The sequence below is a fragment of the Perca flavescens genome, chromosome 8, assembly GCF_004354835.1.
Source record: "Perca flavescens isolate YP-PL-M2 chromosome 8, PFLA_1.0, whole genome shotgun sequence".
Lineage (NCBI taxonomy): Eukaryota > Metazoa > Chordata > Actinopteri > Perciformes > Percidae > Perca > Perca flavescens.
Window position 1 is genome coordinate 293,475 of NC_041338.1, and position 26,189 is coordinate 319,663.

At 40.8% G+C, this 26,189-nt stretch overlaps 3 protein-coding genes and 1 long non-coding RNA gene across 11 annotated transcripts in view; 1 reads left to right on the plus strand and 3 right to left on the minus strand.

Moving 5' to 3' along the window:
* Nucleotides 1-373: 373 nt before the first annotated feature.
* On the minus strand, nt 374-1,727 carry LOC114560525 (uncharacterized). Its single transcript, XR_003693197.1, has 2 exons — nt 1,522-1,727; nt 374-768 (listed from the first exon to the last, which is right to left on the minus strand). It is a non-coding gene; the product is annotated as an uncharacterized LOC114560525 (long non-coding RNA).
* An 848-nt stretch (nt 1,728-2,575) lies between these two features.
* gan (gigaxonin) overlaps nt 2,576-26,189 on the plus strand; it is a 28,551-nt gene continuing 4,937 nt past the window's right edge. Inside the window, exons 1-13 of one of the 4 annotated variants that reach the window (XM_028584239.1) lie at nt 2,576-2,700; nt 14,089-14,141; nt 14,688-14,884; nt 15,569-15,683; nt 17,526-17,876; nt 18,277-18,345; nt 18,459-18,610; nt 18,847-18,968; nt 19,561-19,673; nt 20,576-20,725; nt 23,270-23,406; nt 25,209-25,343; nt 26,002-26,111. In XM_028584239.1, the coding sequence (XP_028440040.1) occupies nt 14,700-14,884; nt 15,569-15,683; nt 17,526-17,876; nt 18,277-18,345; nt 18,459-18,610; nt 18,847-18,968; nt 19,561-19,673; nt 20,576-20,725; nt 23,270-23,406; nt 25,209-25,343; nt 26,002-26,111 (1,639 nt within the window). In that variant the 5' untranslated portion in view covers nt 2,576-2,700; nt 14,089-14,141; nt 14,688-14,699. The other 3 variants (XM_028584238.1, XM_028584240.1, XM_028584237.1) reach the window with 3 other exon arrangements.
* Nucleotides 3,267-5,148, minus strand: foxl1 (forkhead box L1). Its single transcript, XM_028584247.1, has one exon. The coding sequence runs from the start codon at nt 4,962-4,964 to the stop codon at nt 3,831-3,833; it is 1,134 nt and encodes a 377-aa protein (XP_028440048.1). The 5' UTR covers nt 4,965-5,148; the 3' UTR covers nt 3,267-3,830.
* Nucleotides 10,866-14,869, minus strand: acd (ACD shelterin complex subunit and telomerase recruitment factor). Of its 5 annotated transcripts, none has more exons than XM_028584244.1 (2): nt 14,783-14,869; nt 10,866-12,922 (listed from the first exon to the last, which is right to left on the minus strand). In XM_028584244.1, exon 2 carries the CDS (start codon nt 12,797-12,799, stop codon nt 10,949-10,951), a length of 1,851 nt encoding a protein of 616 aa, XP_028440045.1. In that variant the 5' UTR covers nt 12,800-12,922; nt 14,783-14,869; the 3' UTR covers nt 10,866-10,948. The 5 variants fall into 5 exon arrangements, with proteins under 5 accessions (XP_028440045.1, XP_028440046.1, XP_028440044.1 ...); XM_028584245.1 differs by lacking the exon at nt 14,783-14,869 and adding an exon at nt 14,318-14,397; XM_028584243.1 differs by lacking the exon at nt 14,783-14,869 and adding an exon at nt 13,521-13,829.

Below are 26,189 nucleotides of genomic sequence, written 5' to 3' on the forward strand. Positions count from 1 at the left end.
CCAACAGCACAGCTTGTTTTCTCTAACAACAAATCAATCTGAGAGGATTTCCCTTTTGTCTGAGCCGCTTTCTCATGAGAATCTTTGACTGTTCAAACACTCACAGAGACCATCTGATAACTAACATGTCTTAATTGGCTTTGCTTTTAGAAGACTTTGGAGATCACTGGAGGATGAAGAGCAAGGGGAGCCAATTATTAGTGCTTCATGTGTTAATACGAAATGCACCCAAATCCCAAAAGAGACAAATTGCCAAGGGTTCAGTTAAACCGATACTTCTTTTCTTTGCTCTCCTCTCCTCCATTCCTTCCCTTTGGAGGTTTTCATCAGGTTTTATTTACACGTCTGGCCAAAAGAATCCTATACACAGGAAATGCTTGTGATTGTGAGTTCCTCTCCTCAAATGTGGGGAAGTTTATTTATTTCAACAAACATTCCTGATTTGCACAGCTCCAGCCTTGCACAGTCGAGCTTTTTCAAACGCTGTGTCTGAGCTCCGGGCCTATATTTAGACCCGGCTGCTCTCGGTTTGGAATGATGCTGTCAGCGCAGCTCTCGGATTTCACGCAGGTGTCATTCTGCAACAAGTTGGAGTGGAATGGCTAAATGAGCCTTTCTGAGAAAGACTGATTTAGGACTTTCTTTTTCTCCCGTTCCCGCTCTTTCCGCCTCATCCTCTTCTTCTTCCTCACCAACTTCCTTTCTCGGCAGCTTGCCGTGTCACTCGGTCGTCTGGTACCATCGTCAGGCTCCTCCCTGCAGCTGGAGCTGGGACAGGAAAAAGTTGTGATATTTTAGGAAGAAACGTGCTAAACTAGAGAATATAACTTCTGAAGAAACTGCAGTGTGAATGCTGGATGCTGACGCTACACCCCAAATAAAGGATTTGGAGTTTTTTAAAGCTGATGCTTAACGGGGTTGCTGGCTTCATTTGAAGGAGAATGAATGACTCTGAAAAGTATGTAATGAGTAACTTTTTTACACCCTTATGGAACAAACAAAACAGCGCCTAAATCGTTAAAAGATGCGTCAGAAACATCTGAAAACAAGACATTTTTCTATGTTTTTGACACTTTTTCCCCTGAATTTTTTTCTGCAATTTCTGGTTTTTGTCACCTTTGTTCTACTATTTTCCAAAGTGGTGTCACAATTCAGATTCTTGATCAATGAGCTTTTTCATTTCGAGCAAAATCAAAGAAAATGATTTAAAGAAAATAAAGTTGTGATATTTAAAAAAAGAAAAAAAACTTCAAAAAGTGTCAAACAATGCAGGAAAACCCATAGGAAACTAAATGTAAAGGAATGTTAAAAAAAATGTCAAAGAAAGCCAGAAAAAACATTAAAGAAGCATCAAATGTCGGAAATAAAACGTTACATTAAACATTAAAGTCTGCTTTTTTTCTTTTTTTTTCTTTTTGGGGATTTCTTTCACCATTTTTGGTGGGGGTTTTTTTTACGTTTTTTGACACTTCTGGAACAAACAAAAGAGAGAAAATACAAACCACAATAATGAAAACATACTTGCACATCCTTTTGGACGGTTATTATCTCCATATCTGTGTCTGTAGAGTTGGAAAAGCTCAAGCAGATAATACATAAATAACACTCAGAAAGCTTAAAGACAAGAAGAACTAAAGAGAGAAAAGACAAACCACATGGAGCTTTCTCTCAGCAGACATGTTAACTTGTCATAGTAGGAGAAGCCCAGCTGAGATTGATAACCTTAATGATGGCTCAATTCCATCAAGTGTCCCAGTAAGAGATTTCAGTGAGTCAGCATGCACAATACCAGGACCTCTCCTAAGTGGAATGCAGCCATCAGTAATGGTTTAATACCAGGGTCTCTCCTAAGTGGAATGCAGCCATCAGTAATGGTTTAATACCAGGACCTCTCCTAAGTGGAATGCAGCCATCAGTAATGGTTTAATACCAGGACCTCTCCTAAGTGGAATGCAGCCATCAGTAATGGTTTAATACCAGGACCTCTCCTAAGTGGAATGCAGCCATCAGTAATGGTTTAATACCAGGACCTCTCCTAAGTGGAATGCAGCCATCAGTAATGGTTTAATACCAGGGTCTCTCCTAAGTGGAATGCAGCCATCAGTAATGGTTTAATACCAGGGTCTCTCATAAGTGGAATGCAGCCATCAGTAATGTGTTTGAATCCACCTGGGCTGTTCCTGCTATGACGTGTCAACATGTCTGCCATGAAAAGGTCTATAATAAAAACATACTTGCACATCCTTTTGGACAGTTATTATCTCCATATCTGTCTGTAACACTGGAAAAGCTTGAGCAGATAATACATAAATAACACTCAGAAAGCTTAATGACAAGACTTAAAGCTGGAGTCCGACTACAATCACTAGATCTGAGAAAACGAACCATTATGGCCACGCCAAGACCCGCCCTACGAAGCAGCTCGATTGGTTGGGGTTAGGCGTTTGACCTCGAGTGGTTAAGGTTAGGATAGGCGATTGGTCAGGAGATAGGACCTGTACCAATGGGGTTACGCCTGGCCAATAAATACTATTGAAGGGCGGGTCTTGGCGTGGCCATAGTGGAATTCGTAATATCGCTGGCGGACCAGCCACGATGTCCACCAGCCGTAAGCTCCTGCTGTAGCCGCGATGTCACGCTGCTCCTGCCCCTGTAAGGGTACTCGTGCACATAAATCAAAAGTGCCGGTACTGAGTACTGGTGAGTACTGGCCCATTTTAGGCACTGTTTTAGACTAGAATGCAATTCTCCTTCACAGTGGCTTCATCATGAGTCTAAATGTTGCTTAGGGGTCGGCAGTTTGTTGGAGTCATGTTAATTGAATGATTGCTGATATTGGATTTGTTTGTAATCCTTGTCTGTGTTTCCTTATTTAATGATGCATCTTACTATAATTGGAAGTTGATGCTGGCGAGAAAATAATGTTAGCATCCTGGATTACTCCCTGATCTCTTCATCCACTCACTTTGGATAAATCATGTATTTTGAATAATGGGATGCAGGACAACAAACCTGAAAGTCCTCTACAGTTGAGGCCTGGCAATACTCAATGAACATCATTATCTTTATATCTCAGAAGTAAAAAAAAAAATCAAAAATAAAGGCATAGGCCTATTTATGTAATCTGTTTCTTTTTGTTATAAAAAAGAAAAATCTTTAGGTGACATTTCGTTCACATATAGCAACAATCTTCTATTTTACCCACAATTGTAAATAAATCATGCTGTCACTTTATTACCAAACTAATCTTTATTTTGCACATGGAATTCAGAGCAGAGTGGAATGTAAAATAGCATTTGGTTACATTATTGAGTAGTAAACTTTACTCTCATATTGTGTGGCATCTCTAGAGTTCATAGGCTACACAGGCCCAGCCATGACTTTCAAGATTCTTCCCTGAACTACTACATAACATATTTACTCTAAAGGTTTTCATCATCATGAATGGAGAGAGAAACTCTTTATATATGAGCTTTGCCTTAATATTCACACGACAATGACAACATCCGTTTATATTTTTACCTTTTGGTTTTGTGAAGCATGATATTGCGCAGCCATAGACTTACTTTGAGGAGCAACAGTTATGGGAATAATAGCCACAAACAACAAGCACTGACAATTACGCATGGGTAACATGATTCTAAAAGACTCCCTGCTGCTGTTTGTCATTGTCTGAATATTTCTGTAGAAGATGAGGATGACAAAGATCCTGAAAAGAGCAGAACATTACGATTTCTCGTAGTAACTCATCAAGCAAAGCTAATTACAGAGGTCCCACTTCCACGCATCCGTGCGTAAATACATTAAAGTCTTGAAATTCATAGTTGTACTCATTTAAAATGCAGTACTTTGTCGGGGTATGCGAGTGACAGGTAAGAGCAGAAGGGGAATCCCATCTGGTACAACTGATGTGGCCGAGCACCGAGCACCACGGACGAGCTGAACTCGGAGTTTGAGCGCTCTGCGCATGTCTCCGTTGACAAACCGAGGACGCTGCTGCGCATTTCGTCTTCACTTTTCGACAAGATGCTCTCGATGCTAAAAGCTTTCGATTTATCCCTGCTCTGTACATTTCCTTTCGGCCTGTCCCGCGCGAGTGCAGCCAATTTTGTGTTTCCTGTGCAGCTGACGGCGCAGAGCGGACCTCTCTCCTTTTCTCTACCGCTGAACGCTGACCTTCTCTCCTCTGGCTCCCGGTGGTCCATGCACAGCGGAGTATGTCTCAGAGCGGGACATGTAGGCTGGGGGCCGTCACGCATCCTCCCGAGGGTGTCTTGGTTAGGGGACACTTTAGGTCTCTGCATGGAGGGATTTTGCGACAGTTCCGCGTGGTTAAACTGGACGAGAACCGCTTGTGCGTCACCTTGTGTCTCCATCCTCTCCGCATCCTGCCTCGCTGGTTCCTCTGCCCCGGAGTCAGTATGATGGCTCAGAGAGGATTGAGGGTCCCTGGTTGGGCCCGGGCCCTTCGTGCGCTTGTGTCCGCGGGCTTTGGAGTCCAGAGCGTCCTGCTGGCTCTTTGTCTTCCTCTTCCTCCGACGGTAGTTGCCGTTCTCAAACATATCCAGACACTTGGTGTCCAGGGTCCAGTAGCTGCCTTTGCCGGGCCGGCCCTTCTCTCTGGGCACCTTGATGAAGCAGTCATTCAGGGAGAGGTTGTGGCGGATGGAGTTCTGCCAGCCCTGCTTGTTGTCGTGATAAAAGGGGAAGCGCTCCATGATGAACTGGTAGATGCCGCTGAGCGTCGCGCGCTGCTCCGGTGCGCTCTTGATGGCCATGGCGATGAGCGCGATGTAGCTGTAGGGCGGCTTCTGCGGAGGCTCCTGGCGGGCCGGCATGAAGCTCAGGGCAGCAGGCACGACCCCTCCGCTGTCCCCTCCGTACAAGTAGATGAGCGGGGGGCCGGAGAAGCTCAGAGCCGATGGCACTCCGAGAGACGGCAGACGGCCGTGGTAGAGAGTCATGACGCCGGGGAAGTTGTTCTGTGTCCCGGGGAAAGTTAAGCCTGCTCCCGGAGCTCCTCTCCGGTACTGACTGACTCCCCAGCCTCATGAGGGCCCCCAGAAAAATGTTAATAATTGTTGTACGTTTGCTATGTTATGTTGACTTTGCACTGGGAAATAAATTGTCCATCATAAACAGTCGGCGGTGTTCTCAGCCCACCCACATTAATTAAAATTTCATTGCGCTGAAACTCCCTCATGCCCCCCCGCCCAACAACCAATGAGGTGCCGGGTTATTCCCTCATCTGTTTATAGAATTAGTCGCTTGATAAGTCTGCCCACCCAGGTCGAATCAAGCTGTGTTTATTTGGAAAAATTTCCGGGCACCCAATACATAAACGCACTGATGTGCTGTTTGAAATATCACGTCCACCCCTGACGCTGAGAGCTGCTCACACAGAGAGAACAAGCAAACAGTGCCGAGTCCTTTCTGGGAGTTGCTCGAATGAAAACAAAGTGTATAAAAGAAAAAAAAAAAAAACAGTTTCTTTTAATTCGTGTCAGGCCCACACCACGTTCTTATTCAAAGATCTGAGGACACAGTAAATTATGGATGACTGACAAGATATTATCACAGTAACACTGGGACAACTACTACAGTCTAAATCTTCATTTCCCTTGAATTATTATTATTATAAGAAATGTCTGATGATGCACATAATATGGAAATCTGGTGAAATCAACTAATCTTGTATCATCAATTTGATATAATACATAAGTCACCTTAAAATCAAAATCATTTTCAGACCAATTTCAGAACTATTATTGCTGAAAGTCTTGCAACTTGAAATAATGGGTTTAATAAATGTCCTGCTGAGTGTTCACTAAAACTCACTCAAAATCATTTTCTAAAGATCTATGATGAATACATTAGCATGCTTCCCAGCATGCATTGTTTGACAGGAAAGCCTTCTTTTTTCCACCCTGAATAGTTACAGTACATGATGGAAACCTTGTTGACACGTCACATTTGTGTCCTCTGATAAGAGATGAAGGTTGGTATCTCAGTCCATTAACTATTTTATTAATTGTTTGCTCACATTTTAAGATATCAAACCATACACAATTAGACTAAAAATTAACTATTTATCAGCAATTGTGCAGTGTAAAATCCCCACCTCCCGCTGAGATCTCTATCTGCCGATGAAAGCCCGGAGATGTGGCTGACAGCTCTGGAAAAACTTAAACAAAGTAAGTGGTCTTTGTGATCAGATTTGTTTTGTAGAACTAGTCAGGGTGGAATTTCAATCTCTTTAGTTCCCATCTGGTTCAAATACAAAATATACAAACATAACAAGGTCACATATTTCATAAATACTCTAAGTATGATACAAGACACCCGTTTCCATTCCTTTTAGTACAGTTTGGTTTAATTATTCATAGTATCCATATCTTCTTCCTTTATTTGTAATCCTTTGTGTCTCAGTGCAATTTGTATTTGGTGTAGGCATTTATTTAAATATAAATATATAAATAATGTATTAAATATAAATCTGACTATTTTGATGTAGTAAAGCTTATTTTCATCTGCAGTCCCACCCCTGGGCAGGTTACAATTAAAACATACACACAATGACAGAGCAGCACTAAACTAACAGGCTAATACACATAATACTAAATAACAGAGCAACACACACACACACACACACTCTCTCACACACACACACACACACACACACACACTCTCACACACATCCACACACACACACACACACTCACTCACTCACTCACACACACACACTCACTCACTCACTCACTCACTCACTCACACACACACACACACACACACACACACACACACACACACACACACACACATTCTCACACACACCATGTCATGCAACAAATGTATTGTACAAATGACAAGCAAGAATATGTGTATACAAAGCCAAACCTTCCAGTAGTCTGAAATGTTCACTGCTGCTGCTTATGGTCACACTGTCCTTTATTTGGTTACTCCAATAGCATCAGCCTAATCTAACTTTACTTACTGTAACTTTTTTATTTCTTGTACTTTAGCTATTTTACTTTACACACGTATTGACTATTTTTTTCTTACTCTTACTTTTGCCTTAAATTTGACTGTGATCAACTGCAACTTAACAATTTTCCTGAGGGGATCAATACAGTATTCTGATTCTGATTGAAAACCAATAGAATGCAGAGTCAGTAGGTACAGAGTAGCTTCTGACTTCTAACTGATTTTTATTCTCATGGATGTTGTTCTTGTACTGTATTTAGCCACTGTGACATTTCAAATTTTGATCTGGCCCGCATATCAAATTAGGTTCACAATAAATGTTGGCCCACCTAGTTGTGTGCCACTCCAAAAAAGACAGAAAGCTGTTTTCAAACTGCAATTACGCGACACTCAAAGCAGAATTTGGCAGATTTGCCGATTTTGAGATTCCTGCTGAACCGGTGAGTTATCATATTCAGACCTGAGAAACAGGTTGTTGGGAGTCGGCTGTCTGGTAGCATACTTTAAAAATGTAATCATTGTCTGGCTTGATTTGCTAAATTCTATCATGGCTAAGGAACTTTTTTTAGGGCTTTATGTGGAGGACCAAACTGAAATGAGAAGACTATATAAGACACACAATATTTATCGTTTTTGATTAACTAAAAGCATGTCAATAAACTCTACATGTCTGGCCCTTGATGTGATTCTCATTTTCCAGTGTGGCCCTTGTTTTAGGATATTTATTCCAAACAAATCCCTTACAATTCTTGCTAGATTTTTGTTGTCCATAATTACAGAAACACGCAATTACACCACACATAGAACATCCTCATTGATACACAACACTAACCTGTAGGTCACTCAGAAAGAGCCATATCAGCTCGTTGGATAAAGTCCCGTGTTGGCTCAAAGTTGAACTAAATGAGATGTGGGGTTTTAATTGTCCTTTGAGAAGCTGCAGGCACTTAGGACTGTATTACCTTACAAGGACAACATGGATAGTATTATTTGTAGATGTGAGCATGATGCTTTATATTATGTATTTTCCTGTTTATAGGTCAAACGAGGATTATAACAACTTTACAAGTGCGCACAGCTGGCTCCTGCTTACATTAGGGGTTTGGAGCTTTCAGTGGATAAACTCAGAAGTTGCTCTTTTACTCTGTTTCTCTCTCAGCAGACGGTGATTCATTAGCAAATAAAACTAAACTAACATGCAAGTATAAGATGTGTACAGGCCGCAGCAGGCAGGATTTGGCATTTTCAAAGGGCAGCTGCAGGGGAATTTCTTTCCACCCATACTACAGAAGACACATTTTAGAATTGATATTAATGCAAGAGCATATATCTATCAGCCGTGCAGCAGACAAAAGGAGCTTGTGACATAAGCAGCTGGAGTTTTTAAGAGGGCAGTTAACCACCTATCCCAGTGTTAATGCTATAGGCTTTAAGACACATAAACTGAAGTGAGCTAACAAAATTGCAATTAATTCACCAAACTCTGTTGTCTCGGACTTGGCCGTTGGACTCCCGAGTCCAGCACTATATGCTTTCGTTCAAGACTCGGTCTCTACTAGTCCTGGTCTTGGACCTGACAGAGGTGGACTTAACTACAGCCCTGATCAACACTGCATGATCAGTGTGAGAAATCATTTCACATAATTTACAAAGCTTTCAGTTCAGAGGAGCTTGAGTAATGTTTCAAATAAATTAGCAATAGATTTTCCAGTTTTTTATTTCCTAGTTGAGTGTCTCAGCTCACTTTACCGTCTGGGGATGTGCAAAAGACCATTTTTTAAGAAATAGTTCTAACCAGGCAATCGAATCAAAGGCCAAGGCTACTGTTTCCCGCTCTTTTAATGATTAAAAAAGCATGACCTGAGAGGCAGGGAGATTATCAATTATTATTATCAAAAAAGATTTTCCAGATGTGTTTTCTTTCTTGCCTGCTCTAAGTTGATTTGAGTTTACCCTAAAAGATGCTGATCTTAAGCATATCCATGCTGTATGGCTACCTTAAAGATCCCTTCCAGACACGTTACTTAGATTTGAATAATAATATGGTTTCCCCATAAAATGTTCATACATTTCACACACCCAAAAAAAGACAGCAAAAAAGTTCCTTAGCCATGATAGAATTTAGCAAATCAAGCCAGACAATAATTACATTTTTAAAGTATGCCAGACAGCCGACTCCCAACAACCTGTTTCTGTCTTTTTTGGTTTGGCACACAACTAGGTGGGCCAAAGCTTATTGTGAATCTAAATTGATATGCGGGCAGGATCAACATTTTTGCAATTATGAGAATAAATTGTGGGCAAAAATACCGACTTAATCCATTGTTGCAACTACAGTCACTGTGTCTATGATTATTAGCTAAAGGCTGAATTAGTCTTCTGTATTATATTACTGTTGTTACAATGTTGAGATTTCAGTCTGGTGTCCATTTTGATTACAATTTGTGAGCAATTTTCACAGTTTTGCAATAAACTCTGCATCTCAACCTCATCCCATTTGTAATCAAAGTTCACATATACAGTATGTGGTATCTGGTGACATCTACTGGACAAATAGAACATTATGTTTGAGAAAAGATAAAACATGGGAATTTGGTGAAATAAACTAAGCTTTTATCATTCATTATATATAATAAATAAGTCACCTTAAAATTAAAATCTTGGGACAACCGTGAGCCCCATGTAGGCTGAGTCCTTGGCAGCGGCTGCGGGTTTGAATCCAACCCACGGCCCTTTGCTGCATGTCGTCCCCCCGCACCCCCCCCCTTCTCTCCCCTTTCAGCTGAAAGTAGGGCTGTGCAATTAATTGAATTTTAATAGTGATTAAGATTTTGGCTCCTGGTGATCACAACAGAGTAACTGATTTTTTTTTTTTTTTGCACATTACGTTTTGCAAGAAAACTTATTTTTGTCTTCTGTTCTGGATAAAAATTAAAAAAGTTCAAACGGGAAAAGTATTACAGGAAATGTCACCGTTCCAGGTGTTATCACTGTTGATGTGTTTCACTGTTTCACTGTTTTCTAAATTCAATAAATGCAAACATCTTTCCAAAAGTCAATGAGGAATTGTGTTAAACAATCGTGACTTCAATACTCACCAAAATAATCTTGATAAGGATTTTTTCCTTAATCGAGCGGCCCACGCTGAAAGCCCCCCCAAAAAAAGGTTTTCTAGTTTCATTAAGACAGCAAAGGAACTTGTGTTTTATTTATTCACGCTGAACAAGCTTAAAATATTCAGTGAACATGTATTAACATTGGTTTACAAATTTAAAACTTTTTACTCAGTGCTTCACACATACTGTACAAAATACTCAACTATAACTATAACTAGAGATAATATCTGACAAGCTGAAAACAACAACCAACCGAAACAAAAACAGGTCTTCCAGGGGTCTTCAACGCTTTTAGGCCAAGAACCCCATAGCTGAAAGAGAGACTGAGCAGGGACCCCCTACTACATGCATATATATATATATATATATATATATATATATATATATATATATATATATATATATATATATACATATAAAATGTTATATAAAAAAACATATATATATATGTTTTGTTTTTGCATATTACACTGGGCCAGATGGATGAAAATGGATGGATCAATATGTATATGTGCATACATCATGTTTTAATGTTAACCATACATGTAGAAGGCACAGTGTCCTTAAGCTGAACTGTATCGTGGATGGCTACCATGATGGCTACCTTACTTTGTCAGCGTATCATTAATGTTGTGTAAATTCAGTGTTTTTTTTTTTTTTTTTTAAATAAGCCGATTCATCTTTGCTAAGAACATGTTGGATTCATGTTAATGTCCATTTTCAGACATATTCTAATTTAAACAACAACAAAACACTTTCAAACAAATATTAAAAACTACTTTGAAGGCCCCCCTGCAGTAACTCTGAGGACCCCCTGTTGAAGATCTCGGTCTATCAACATAGAGAACCTAAAGTGAAGTGAACTTGGTCTGCTTGGACATTCCTGACGTGTCCTGTGGATTATCTGCTGGTTTTGGGACAACGAGGTATTTCACGGCCCAGTGCAGCAGGGACCCTGCGACCGTGAAGCGACTGAAATCCTGCAGATTCTGTCCTGACACTTGGTAAGAGTAAGAGAACAGCATGCCGTCGCTGTGAACACTGGGACTCTTTCTGGAGAGAGTTGGACCCTGTTGATGACTGCTGCCCTCTTCGGCCCCGGGGCCAACCTGAGTGTCAAAGAGCCAAGACGGAGGGCTTCTACTGATCTCAGCTCCCTCCTCTTTCTCCACTAAGGCCTTCAATGCTTCTGGTGTGGGCTCACTTCTCTTTCTCTTTGCCTTTCTATATTTTCCCTCAACAGTCACTTTTGTGTCTTTTCCCAAAATCTGGCCTTCTCGGTCCAAAACTGGAAGATTTGGTTGTGCTGTGTCGGTGTGGTGTTGGTCTGGGGCAGGCGACAGGTTTGATGGTCCGGTAAAGGGCTCTGTCGGACTCGCAGAAGTTGAAGTTAAAGAAGCAGCAGTGGCGGGGAAGCTTGCTGAGTGTGGCAGCTTCTGGTACGGCGGGAGGTAGCTGCGCTCCCCTTTGCTGGACTCTAATGTCTGCCGGGATTCTTTGGAGCTGTGGACAGAAAGCTGCGTGCTGGTTAGGATCACAGAATGAGCAGACTTGAATTCGGTAGCAGTGGGATGGTGCTGTGACTGGGTTGGTGTTGCTTTCGGGGATGCATCAGAGGATGATGAGGTGTCACCTGGTGGAGGAAAAATGTCCCAAGGGTTGGATAAAGTCTGGGTGTCGCTATCAATCATGGCTGGGATCATGTCCTCATGTAGCATGCTGTCCTCCCCAGGGCAAGGGGAATTCTCACTGGCGTCTTGATCTCTCTCTACAAATGCTGGCTCGGCTATTATCCACTCTACATCATCAACAGAAGGCTGCGTGGTCTCTGTAGGTTTGCCGACTTGAGGTAAATCTCTCTTACTGTCCTCAGAGGCAGCAGAAAGTCCACTCGTTGTCCTGCTTCCAACATCCGGTGGCGTTTGCAGCTGCTGAGCATCTTCCTCCGGGATGAGAAGACACTTTATGGGGACTTTGAAACATTTCCCTCCCTTATATCTGAGCCGGTCAACACACCAGCCTGTGGCAGTGAATGTGTCTGGGCGGGTTAGCGATGAGTTGAAAGTGGAGGTGGAGGGCTGCTGGCTCACAAGGCGGCTGCTCTCTACCGCCAGCCTCTCCCGAACATCGTCCAGCACAGCCTGCAGACAGTCATGCTGCCACTCCCCCAGCAGCTCTGACAGATCAAAGCCACACTGGCTCTTCTGAGAGTCCTGTGTCTCCTGACCCAGCAGGGCTCTCCATGTCTTACAGATCTTCAGCCTGATGGAGGGCTGTGTTGTGCTGCAAGGGGTGTTGTCTTTAACTGGACCGGCTGCGGTCGTAGCCAGCTCTCCAACTGATAAGTAGAATCTGCATTTCGTCTGTTCCAGGGCCATGTGAAACTGCAGCCGGTAGTCCTGAAGGCACACCGTGCTGTTGACCAGGCTGGTGAAACTCTCGCGGTCCTCCTGGTCCTGAAGATGCTCCCAGGCTGATGCCGTGAGAATGGCAGGGATCTGGAGCTCCCCATCGGACAGAAAGAGCAGCCCGGTGGGGCCCTCGGAGCCCTGAGCCTGGGACTGAGACATCTGACCCACCCCGATGACATGAGCCTTCAGCCGCCCGCTGCTGCTGCTGCTGCTCCCCTCCGGACTGCCATAGCTCAGGATCAGACTCTCTATCCACGGAGACAGTCTGCTCCGAGCAGCTCGATGCATGGTTGGGTTTGTACATAGACAGTATAGGGTTTGTAGTTTCAAACTGTGTGTCTCCAGTTATGTTCCGTCAGGCAATCATGTCCCATGCTCATTGGTTCCTCCATCACAACATCGCCATGGCAGCTAGAAACAAAAGATATGACGTTACCAACCTATGAGCCATTATAAAATAGTAATGTGTTGGTTTAATAATGACGTTCTGATTTAATCGTGGGAAGAAATTTGAACTCAAACGCGAAACACTTTGCTAGGAGTGGTTACGTACTTTAACGTTACTTTACTGACATCTGATCCGCTATAAACGGGCAATTTTATAGCGATGTTGCATTATTCTCCCTTAGCTAGCATAGCATAATAAAAGCCTATCATACACACGTAGTCAGCACTATTACCTTTGTGTAATCCTGGGCAAAGCATAACAATATTTACGTTTGTCCAAAGTTATGGCGGCGACAATTCAAGTGTTTCAAGTTACCGAGAGATAGATAGCACACAGTTACTTTAGTTTAGAATGAAGACGAGTTTTCCTTCAAAATAAAAGCACACATGTTAGTCGATATAGTGGATGTATTGCATAGACCAATATGACTATGAAAAAAAAATTATAAAAGATATATATATATATATATTTACCAATGCATTATCACATATTCATTTTATTTAGCTAATTTATATTAAACAAAATATACCAACTCCATACATCGTTGGAGGTTTTACTCACGCCGGAAATACTGTTTAGTGTTATATTTCCGATGACTTTGTGCTGGTGGTTTGGCTTTGTGGCCTCTATGTTTGTGGCCCCGTTCCGATTCTTTATTGTTTCTCACTTCGTAAATCCAGACAATGACCCAGCGAGAACGTTTTATTTATCTTGGTTTGAAAATGCGTGTTTTACCATCTAACGATATTTATTACACAAGTAGTTTATCCGCAATACTGTCGGTTCACAGGTTGCCATTAAAGTAGCCTATTGGTACCGCCTAGCTGATGCTGCATTCAGGTACCAGAGGAATTCTACAAGTAACACAGCTGTGACAATAAAAGGCGTGTTCTTTCTTACCCAGCTTGTTTAAAGATATATGTAACTAATCGGTTATAGTTGGCCTTAGAACGGCATCTTATGTGAATATGTTTGTTTATCGTTAATATTAGATCTATAGCTCATATAATTATAAACAGGAGTAACGTATTGACCACATTTCCTTTGACCATGAATGCAGCATAATACATGTCTTCACGTCCATTTACAACATTCTCGCCTGGAGTGATTCATGTTGTCTTAAATGCAGGAAGGTGAAGTCAGTGCACATAAGAAAAGAAAAGCGCATTTCGTTGTCCTAAGGTAAGACACTCAAACAGTCTGAACTTGAATTGACAAAAAGAAAAAAACATGACATAACAAATGTGAACCATTGTAAACACATAACGTTACAGTGTAGGCTCAAGCCTTCGTTAATGTGCTCGTAGCTTTCTCCCATTTGCTGGCTAACCACATAAGACTTCGGTTGGTTTAGTTACCTCTCCCGCTGCCGAATTGGAAGTCATGTTGATACATTGTATCGTTAGACATAGGAACTGTTTCTGGACATGGCGCTTGTTTTGCTACTAGCCTAGCCCTTTATGTCACCAGCAGCTTTGTAAACTTACCGTTCATTTAAGAACATGTCAGTGTAAGACATGTTCTCCCCCACCACCACCACCCACAGTATTTGGCATACTTGTAATTTACTTAACAATATATTATTACAGTTTGGATTTTGTGGTCACATCTCGCCATGTAACTACATTGTGGTGTTAACCTTTGTTAAAGCCATTTGTTTGTATTGAAACTAGTGTTGTTAATGGTGTGCAGGCCTAATTCAAATGTCCATTGTTTATTTGTTTAAAGTGAAGCCTGGACATGCCCGATTCTGTATCGACTGAAACCGGTTCTAAGGTTTCGGACCCCCAACATTCTCAGAAACTGCTCCGGGTCCTTCGCACCTTCTGGCAGGAGAAAAGTTTCCACGATGCGCTGCTGGTGGTTGATGGAGAGGAGCTTCCTGTCCAGAAAAACATCCTGGCTGCTGCCAGCCCTTATATCAGGTCTCACACACTCATTCACACTAGCCCGCATATGATCATACCTTTTGTGAATGACTGAATCCCTTTTTTTTTTTTTTTTTTTTTTAGAGCTGGGCCGATATGTATCACAATATTTTTGACCAAATGTATCATGTCGATATTGCGGCGATATTGTAGGGTTGACTATTGGTGCTTTCACAAAATATTAACACAATGAGAGTTTTGATCAATATTCACCAATAATAACACAGCTAGTAAGTCTGGTAAGTTCAGAAAATTGTATCACTTTACAGAAATGCAGCCTTTAAAACCAGGAAAAAACAACACGTGTCATATCACAATATTGGGATATCCAACATTTTAAGACGTTATCTAGCCTCATATATCAATGTCGATATAATATTGATATATTTCCCAGCCCTACTTTATTGTCATTGCATGTTCACATGAAACAGCATTTTTCCTGTCTCTCATAAAAGAAAACCGTTCCCATTCACATACTCACACATTAAGATACAAAAATAGCCGTTTAAAGAAAGTAAAAAAATATTATAAAAAATATAATTATCTTTGGCTGGTTTTCACAGTGTTAAAGCACTAGGGCTTGTCCCATGATACAGCTGAGCTGGGAGTGATAAAAGTGCATCAGGTTTCTAGTTTTCATGTTTTGTGAAATATAAATTTCTGTTAATGGTTTCCTGCTAGGACCAAGCTGAACTACAATCCCCCAAAGGATGATGGGTCTACATACAGAATCGAGCTGCAGGGCGTCTCCATGGCCATCATGAAACAGATCCTGGACTATATCTTCAGTGGTGAAGTAAGTGTGGAGTATTTAAAACAGCAAAGTGACATGCTTAGGTTTTAAGGCTGCACAACATATCGTTTTTTTCTCGTCATCACGGTATTAGCTTGCACAATAAACACATTAGGCTCGTTCTAGATGAACTGCGCCTCGCCTGTAAAGTAGACGAGAGCAGGAGGCAGCAGCCGGGGGCGGGGACAAAAATCTGCTGTCAAGTTGGGCAGTTAACAGCCGATTCCAGCAGCCTTCAGGTTGAACACTGTGGTCAGATTCTGATTTAATAAAATGTTATCAGACCCATATATCAGCTCTTACATAGTCTCCAGTTGTTTTTATTACGACAGAGTAGCTCTCAAAATGCTCTACAGGTGATCTGTTGCTGATGTTAATTAACAACAGACTGTAGATGATCTTTAATCTTAACAGATTTAGTCTCTCTGACTTCTAAACATCACTATCAGCCACACTACATGTGTTCTGTACAGAATAAGCCTTTAAACCAGACAAACAGCAGTTAAAATCCCTCCAAATCCCCAAAAAGTTGATATAAAACGTCATCGCATTGAATTGATTCTGAACCAATCAGCTGTTCGATCAGCTGAGAGGCTGGCGTTTCCCATCATGCCCTGGGTCCGCCTGGGTCTTGCAGTCGGTGAAAAGCCACTGCACTGCCTGCATCTCAGAACTGTGGCCACCTCGATCTCGTGAGGTAATCGTTGCCCACATGTGTATGACATCAGAGCAAGTCAGGATCAAGTCGGACACAAATCTACCCAGCATGCATTGGGTGGCGATCGCCGTTGATCGATTCTGTACAGGCCTGGCTCATCTCCAAAGAGCCTACTTTGAAAGGCTGCGAAAGACACTTGGAGATGTTTTTGTGTTAGTTGAAACGAAATATCAGTAGAAAACGGCACTTTAAAATGTAACTGTCATTCTTTTTTCAGTGGCGCCTTTTGTAGTCCATTCAATGTTTAATTTGTTTAATAAAAAAATTATTTTGATCTTTCATTTGTTGTAAATTCAACAAGCAATAAAGCAGCAGGAATGCAGAACTGAGTAAACTTTAATATCTGTTTATTATTTTTTTATTTTACCTTTAATTTTACCAGGAATATTGCCATTGAGATTCAGAGTCTCTTTTACTAGGGAATCTTGGCCAAGACAGCAGCATGAAAAGTTTCAACATAAAAACAAACGACAGACTTAAAGCAAAAAGCAAAGGACATCAAACAATCAGTGATCGGAGTTCAGTAACAGGATGTGTGCATTCAGTGGTCAGAAAGTCCTAAATCATGTTTTTAAAATCCTCCATGCTAATAAAATAATCTAGTTTAAGGTGAATTTGTAGCTCACACCAAGATGACGGAGCAAAAACTTTACCAAGGCTGCACTTTCACCAAACACATCGCAATTTATCGCAAGTAATATCGTTATCTCGATATTCAAAAACCTTATTGCATATTTTCCTCATATTGTGCAGCCCTAATGGTAACCCGGGGTTGTTTCTTGCCTATATATATATATATATATATATATATATATATACATACACAAAGAGAAACCAGAATACTAAAAATGGTAGCGCCGTTAACAAATGCCACATACATGAGATCAGCAAATGAGACATTTGAGTATACGAGTACAGAGATCGGTTAGTTCCGGGCCAGGAAAAAAAAAAAAATGATATGTACATTACAGATATAATGAAAACATGAGTAAAAGAGAGGTTTTCCATCATATACAATTCCTTAACTAAAGAAAAAAAGAACTGGTCCATGAATGTGTAAGAGAGCGTTTCTTGCCTATCCTGATAAAATGTCATTGCTCACCATTTGGCCTGTCCTTCACACACAGATCACTTTGAGTGAAGAGACCATCCAGGACATGGTGCAGGCGTCAGACATGCTCCTCATGTCCGACCTCAAGTCCCTGTGCTGCCAGTTCTTAGAGAGCTGCATCACCGCAGAGAACTGCATCGGCATCCGCCTCTTCTCTCTGCACTACTGCCTCTACCACGTCCACTACGCCGCCACCGAGTTCCTGCAGACACATTTTAGCGACGTGGCGCGCACTGAGGAGTTTAGGGAGTTGCCCCCGGACCGGCTCTGCGAGCTGCTGGCCATGGAGAAGCTGAACGTGGGCAACGAAAAGCACGTGCTGGAGGCGGTGGTGCGATGGTTCGCACATGACTCCGAGGATCGCAGGGTGGGTGACGCGTACTGCAGCTTCAGAGTGGAGAAAGGGGGTTATGAAAATTATTTTACAATCATTATACATTACATCATTGGAGTAAAGTTAATTTTAATCAAGTGTAGACCAGTCCAAACTGTTTATTTAATAAGTTGGTTTTTATTATCTTTTTATGGTAGGTAAGCTTTGAAATATATGTGATACAAAAAAAACTAGCTTCCGATATCTGTAACATTGCAATGAATACAAGTCACAAATTGGCTTTGGCCTTTAATAAACACTATAGTTTAAGATACGTTTCTGGATAACCTCTTGTGGGAAAAAAATAAATAAGTGAATGTATTTGTCTCTAAAGTGCTGCAAGCTTGTGTTTGTTCCATAAACCAAAAAGTGAGTCTTTTATCTGTATTGGCAGGTACACATGAAGGAAGTGATGTCTGCAGTGTGGCTGCAGGGCCTGGATGTGAGCTACCTGAGAGAGCAGGTAGGGAAACTCTAAAATGCTGTCCACATTTAAATGTATGCTTATATTATTATATTATATGGCCTAACTACCTCGTAGCTTACCTCGTTGTGTGCTGCATGGTATCCCATCAGGCCATGGGAGAGCCGCTGATGAGGGAGGTGATCAGAGAGTACTGTCAGCAGGTGCTGGTGGACGGTCAGCTGCAGGGGGAGGCTCTGCTCGCTGCCTTCAAACCCCGAGGCTACTCCGAGTGTATTGTTATCGCCGGAGGAGAGGATCGCAAGTGAGTTATGTCCACCGTCTTTATTTTTTATCATTTTCATCCTATATGAATTTCATTGAATTATCACCAGCATCACTATTATCGTGAACTTTGCTTTTCCACTTCACTCCACAAGTGTTTTGGAGAAAAGACTATGACAGAGAAAACAATGATGTTTCTTAGATTGAAAGCAGAGATAGAGGTTAAATTAGTAAGGAGTTGACCTCTCAGTCCTTGATGGGTTTTGTTCTGTACAGAAGCAGGAAGCCAACCGCTGTGACGCGCTGCATGTGTCCGCTCTACGACGCCAACAGACAGGCCTGGATCGAGCTGCAGCCAATGAGTGTCGCCCGCCTCGGCCACGGCGTGGTCGCTGCCGGTCAGTGCTGGCTAGACCACGGAAATACATACACCACAACTGGACAGGGGCGGGGCTAGAAGGAGGGCACGGGGGGAGGCATCGCCCCCTCAATCCATTGGGCTAGAGTGCTGTCAATCTAACCATTGTGATTTCCATTTGGTCAGAGTCCTGTCACCTGGCTGCCTGTTGTGCCAATCTTCCCAGCCCTTGCCACATGATCAATTCATGTTGCCATGATGACTATCCAAAATTCTGCTACCATGGAACCAGCACTTGAATTGTTTTTAATCAAAGTGGCAGACTGAGTCTATAGAACATGTGTATTGTATTCTGATATACAATTCTTTAAAATGAAAACAAGTTAAACTAATAATGAATGTGATGTTTTATTTAGCAAAATTACATTATGTTCTATCCTAACCAGTATTTACTAAATTTCTAAGCAAATTTTCTATGCTGAATTATGATAAAATGCAATACTTCAATGAATTACTTGACAAGAATGAATAATTCTCTCATCTGCATCAGGGCTTATGAGTATTCGTTTAGTATTAGTAGTGAGACAGCAAATATGGAACGGACTAATGACATTGTGTTTCTTGTCTATCAGAGGGTTTTCTGTTTGTGATGGGCGGTACAGATGAACACAACACGGTCCTAGACAGTGGAGAGAAATATGACCCTGACTCCAACACCTGGAGCCCCATACCCGCAATGCTACAGGTATACACCCCCCTTTCTCTAACTGCCCTCACGCTGAGCTTTCAGCAGGTAAACCTATCCCTCTGTGCAGTAGATTTTTTTTTTTTTTTTCTGTCCAATTTCTCTCCCCTTTTTTCTTGTATTTAACTATAAACAGTTCAGTCCTCTCTCAGTTCAATCTTTCTATCAAATAGACACTTAAAGAACTTAATGCTTTAAATGCCCTTTTTAAGCAGGATAAATTATCAGTCCAGCATACAAAGTGCATTCCTGCAGCCATGTTACAGCACATGCTCTCTGACTTTTTATTTTTTTTTATTAATATTTATTTAACCTTTTATATAACCAGGAGTAAAGACTCATGAGATTAGAAATTTCTTTTTCATGAGTGTCCAGACCAAGACAGGCAGCAGCACAAATAACACGGTTCCAGACATAAAACAAATGGAGAGCAATGTAAAATGGAGATGAAATGCTGTGATCAAAACCATTCTTCAGCATGCATGACCACTAGGTGTCAGCAGAGTTTCAACAGACTACACATTCATACACTTTGTAGAGAAAAGTGATTCTTATCATGTTGTCTTTATATTGTTTAACTTTTTTTTTTCAACAATACTTATGTATGAAAATCACACTTCAATATTGTGTGTAAGTTGTGTGGAGTTGATAGTCTTAATTAGCTTTCTAGCAACTCATTTGGTAATGGCTTGAATGTAACGGATGTTCATTAATGTAAAACAGTTGCGCGCTCCAGCTTTAAACCACTATCTAAAATGCAAATCAAAATCACAGTTTGAGACATAAAAGCAAATGTTGGTGTCATACCTGAGCTTTTAAGTGTGATTTCAAATGTTTAAAACACGTGAATGGAGCATTTGATGTGTGACTGACATGGCTTTGGTTTGATTGTCATCCACTAGCCTCGTCAGAACTTTGGGGTGGTGGAGCTGGACGGTCTGATCTACGTTCTCGGAGGAGAGAACAAAGAAACCGAGCTGATAACCGTTGAAGTGTTTGACCCTCACTTCAATACCTGGAGAATGCAGACCAGTATGACTATGATCCGCAAGGTAATAACACACATCCAAAATATCACATTGACTGGATAGTAGAACATCTAACACCGTTGATGAATTGGACACAATATTGTCAAAGACTGGGCAACATCACCTTAAATCAATATCACAATTAATTGTCACATTGTACCTGGGTAACGATTAATAAACAATCTAAATAGACACACTCACATTGGAGCTCCTATTAAACTAAATCATGGACAGGACTGAGTAGTATTTATTTAACATAATCAGTAGTCAAGAACACCAAGTATTTGCTGAAATAACTGAAATATGTAATATTTCACATCTGTTGCGAGTATGAATATCAAAATAGTTAATATAGATAGATCTGAATAACAGTTGTACTGCTCATGTTATTTCATTCTATTGGTGGTATGTTTTTAACCTGACTCCCCCAGATGGATTGCTTCGCATTTGCTCGGCATATCCATCTGGGAACTTTCCGTTGGAGAACTTTTGGGAAGGGGCGGAAATACTGGTTAGCTGATTGGATGAACCATCTGTCTATCACCTATGTTGGTGATAGACGGGCCAAATCAACCAATCAGATCCATGAAGCGTATGAAAATACAACCACAAGCCCGCTCCTGCTGCTGCAGGCAAAGCATAGCTCGTTAGCTCAGCATGCAAACATGTCGGTAAAGGATATTTGCCGTTTGTGTAACAAGAATTTAGGAATAAAAGACACCATTTCAGGTTCACGGACCATATTCCAAAAGAAGGATCCAAGAGAAAAAAAGCGTTAGCGAGCGGCTAACAGAATTAGGGCTACCGCTGTCTGATAATACTGGTTAGCTGATTGGATAAACCATCTGTCTATCACCTCAAAACCAACGCTGATTGGCCCGGTCGTTTGGCTAACGGCTCCAAATTTTCTCTGCCTCAAGATGCCAGACTGATCTGCGAGTGGAAAACTGGAGCTCGCCAGATCAGGACGGTCTCACGAGGCTAGTATGTTTTAGCATATGGACTGACGTTATTTTAACAAGTGCTGGTTGAAATAATGTGACCTAAATGACGTGCAGACTGTGGCGGGGAGCACTCAGTGTGGGGCTAACCTCTGTGCTGTTCTATTCAGCAGCTTGGTAACAAATCTCCCTGTAACGGAGCTGTAACAACTGGATCACTTACAAACTAAACTCTGCTCCGACATCCAGCACACCGGAGTCTCTCTCTCTCTCTCTCTCTCTCTCTCTCTCTCTCTCTCTCTCTCTCTCTCTCTCTCTCTCTCTCTCTCTCGTTGCTTTATTGGCATGACAAAAAATACATCTGTGTTGCCAAAGCATAAGAACAAACATACATATAACCAACAACAAGGAGTAAATACATCTGATATTATAATAATAATACTAGTAATAATACTAGTAATAATAATACTAGTAAACAGGATAATTTTGATTATAAATGCAGATACTAAAATTCTGTGCATGTCTGATATATATATATATATGCATGTATATATATATATATATATATATATATATATATATATATATATATAAATAAATAAATAAATAAATAAATAAATAAATAAAGAAATAAATAAAGAATACAAATAAACAAAATAATAGAAAAATAAAAATGATTATATAAATACAATTCTCTATTTATTTAGCCTTGTATTGTGGCAGGAGAAGAAGCTGCTAGCCATGCCGTGCTTTTATCTTCCCCTAATAAAAAAGGAAGCTTTTTGTCCTCAGTGTAGATAGTGAAGCCTGGTATATGTTTTTCAAATTTGTTGAAATATTTGGTTCTTAAGTCTTCATATTTGGGACATGTACTGACATATCTCTCTCCTGCACACTGGCCACACCAGAGACGGTTTAGAACCACAACATCCCAACTCAGAGTAGTTTCCTGTATCCCTGTCACATGGGCTCTGCCACTGCCATGCCTCTTTAGGAGACAATAATAATAACAATAATAATAATAATTGTATTCATATAGCGCTTTACATGGTACTCAAAGACACTTCACAGTATAACCAATGTGAATATTTAGTTGAATGTTTGGTTTAACATTTTTCATTCCTTTTTATTATTATATTTACTGTAGAAATGTTCTATTTTCAGGGGATTTTTCATTTATTTTGAATGACTTTATTTAACATGATAGTGCAATATGTAGATGCTGCTGTTGAACTGAGGCAGATCAGACTTTTCAGTTTACAGGAAAGTACTGATATTTCTTATTGGAATTGTTATTACTATTATTATTATAACTTTAGCTTTTGTGATAAATGTTCTGTGTTTGACTGTTCAATGTTCCATGCTTATTTAAAGAAGAACACTTATATCTATGTTCTCATCCTTGCATAAGAATATAGAGCAGTTTTGATGGTGTCTCATGTTATATGCTGCATGACATGTTCAATGTTGAACTTTGTTTTTAAATCACAAATCGAATCGTAATTGCAATATCTGGCAGAAAAATAACAATTAGATTTTTTTTTTTCTTTCAAAATCGTTCAGCCCTACCTTAGACCAAGTGATTCATGTTCCTGTCCCCGCGTGCTGTGACTGTTTTCTCCTTCAGGTCGGCTGCTATGCCTCCATGAATAAGAAGATCTATGCTATAGGTGGGGGCTCCTACGGGAAGCTCTTTGACTCTGTTGAATGCTTTGACCCCAAAACCCTGCAGTGGACAGGCCTCTGTCCTCTGAAAGAGAGAAGGTAAAACACAAACTCTCTTTGCATTAGCTTTTGTGGTCTGAGCAGGACAAAAGAAAGAGGATCTAAAACTTGATCAGCTGATGCACAAGTCAGTTGAATACTGGTTTTCTTCTTCTTGTTATCTTCTCTTTTCTGTCCATTGAAGATATTTGTCACAAGTTATACGCACTTGCTGTATAATATAAGCATTTAACTTCAGCGTGGGATCCTTAACTTTGGACTTGTTTGTATTGCACAACAGGAAATGAAACACGTCTCCATGGTCATTGTCGCTCTCTCAGAACTATCAGTAGTTTCCGTTTCCCTCAGATGACACTATATTACCATACTGAAATCATGGCTCTCATATCAAAACCATGGCATGTACACTTGTTAGTCACAGCAGAACCCTTGATGTAAGACGTGAAGAAACGTCTTTCGGTTTGCATATCTCTTGATTCGTAGTACCATGTACTGTATGTATGAGGGAAATAAGTTGACATCAAGCTAACGTATACACTAAACCCTTGAGGAGGTGTGTGACATCATGCACTGGAGAGTTACCTTTTTGTTTGCACAGCTTTCAACCCAATTGTTAACTTGAAAAACATTCCTTTTAAGGAGCTTGTTTATTGCTATGCTTCTGTAAGTTAAGCATTGCTGTCAAAGTCAGATCAGTTAAGTGTTTTTCTTGGTTTGGAAAGAATTCATTTAGCTCTTATCTGATCACGTTTGACTCTTTTGTATTGCCATGTTTTTCCTGCATTAGCCACTGTGCCGTGAAACCTTTGATCATCCCTTATCATGTCAATACTGGGCATCTCTACACTTCAAAATAGAGGACAATGACAACTTACACCGCGGTGTCTCTGTGAGAAATGTTGCAAAGCAAGATTACTTTATGGCAATAAAGTAATAATTTTTGTTTTTTTTGATAGTGTCTTAATTTGCAGGAATTGACAAATCAAGAAAAAACAATTTTTTAGCCAATAGGAGACATTCCTGTCTTGTTATTTTATCCATCTGGCTCAACCGATGTACATTTCTGGGATAAAGTCGGACCTTGGGTATTCACACATGGCCAGATCTTCCTCCACAGCGCTGCGGAGGAAGGTCTGTCGAGTCCATGTAGCATTCTGGGATAGGAGAAAAACGTGCTCTGGTTTATTGGCATTTCTTTAAACCAATCACAATCGTCTTGGGCGGGGCTAAGCACAAGACTGGGCCACGGTGCCTCTGCTAAATAGTCTCAGGAAGGAACTTGTTTTGGTGGAACATGTGAACATTCAAAAGTAGTTTTAGTCTTGCAACAGAAAACTCAGATTGGACAGATAGTCTAGCTAGCTGTCTGGATTTAGCCTGCAGAGATCTGAGGAGCAGTTAACCATAGTCCTCACAAATCCACCGGAGGTTAGAACGCCAACACAAAGAAAGAGCAAGGTCACGGACATCCGGCCTAAAAAGAGGGACATCCAGTGGAATTACTGCCGGCACCTGAACAATCCCAAAAGTGGAATTTCGTCGATATAGACCTGACCTTGACCCTGAAAGGTGCCATTAAATAAAATGTCTTATTATCCGGCGCATGTCCCTCCCCTTTCCGCTATCTCGGTTATCTATTTGGCAAGGGCACCAATGCTGCATCCGGGCTTAGCGCCACCCAGGACGGTTGTGATTGGTTTAAAGAAATACAAACAAACAAACCAGAGCGTTTTCCCTCCATACCAGAATAGCGAATGCGGTGTAGTCAGACCATACTCCGGCGCTGGCAATGCGAGGCTATCCAGTCTCCCAATCAATTTTTCCGTTATTTTCCTGGTCAGGTTTGGGTCTGTGGCATGTGGCGTCGGCCAGGAGCTCTATGTGTTCGGGGGAGTTAGAAGCAAGGAGCAAGACAACCCCGAGCAAAGACAGATGATGACCTGCCAGTCTGAGTTCTACCATGACGACATGAGGAGGTCAGTAAGGAAATACTGCAGAAAGGGAAGCTACTCCTAAAAGGCAGTTCCTAAACTATAATTAGATTATTTGAATACATTATTATTATTATTATTATTATTATTATTATTATTATTATTATTATTATTAGGATTTTTCTGGGTTTTAGATTCCCATTGTCGTCTAAATGTTGATTGTCAAAGATCATTCTTGATCTTTATCTCAACACAAGGGCCATTTAGTTGCTGTTTTGGAGCTTTTTACCATATCACATGATCTTCATTAACAGATGGACTTTTTAAAAGCTACCACAAAGTAGTTGTTTGTTTTGTCGGATAATCTTTCGAGACCAAAATACAGTTCTTGGGAGACTTTGAAATTTGGAGAACTTGTTTTCAGATGAAATTGCTAAAAGCACAAAATATCAGCTGTTCTATATAATTCAGCTCTGGAAATGCATATGGAATAGCTGTATGCAATATTTACATTTTGTTTCGTTTCATTGGGTGGGAACACGAGGACATAAATAAACAAGGTTAAAAAGTATTCATACAGAGAATCCACTCTGTGTAATCAAATCAGAGTTATAATCTGAAAATCAAGAAACCAATCAAGAAAATTGTCAATGAAATTACAGAGAAATATGTTGTTTTTTTCCGTAATTGTGTTGTGGTGCAGGTGGATGTTCCTGGATGACCAGTCCTTGTGTATCCAGACCAGCTCATCCTTCGTTTACGGTGCGGTGCCCATCGGAGCCAGCATTTACGTTGTGGGAGACCTAGACACAGGTCAGTAAGAAGAAAAACCTGTAGACCAACAACGGAGGGTTACAGTAACGTCCACATTTGAATGTGTAAGGTTGGTGT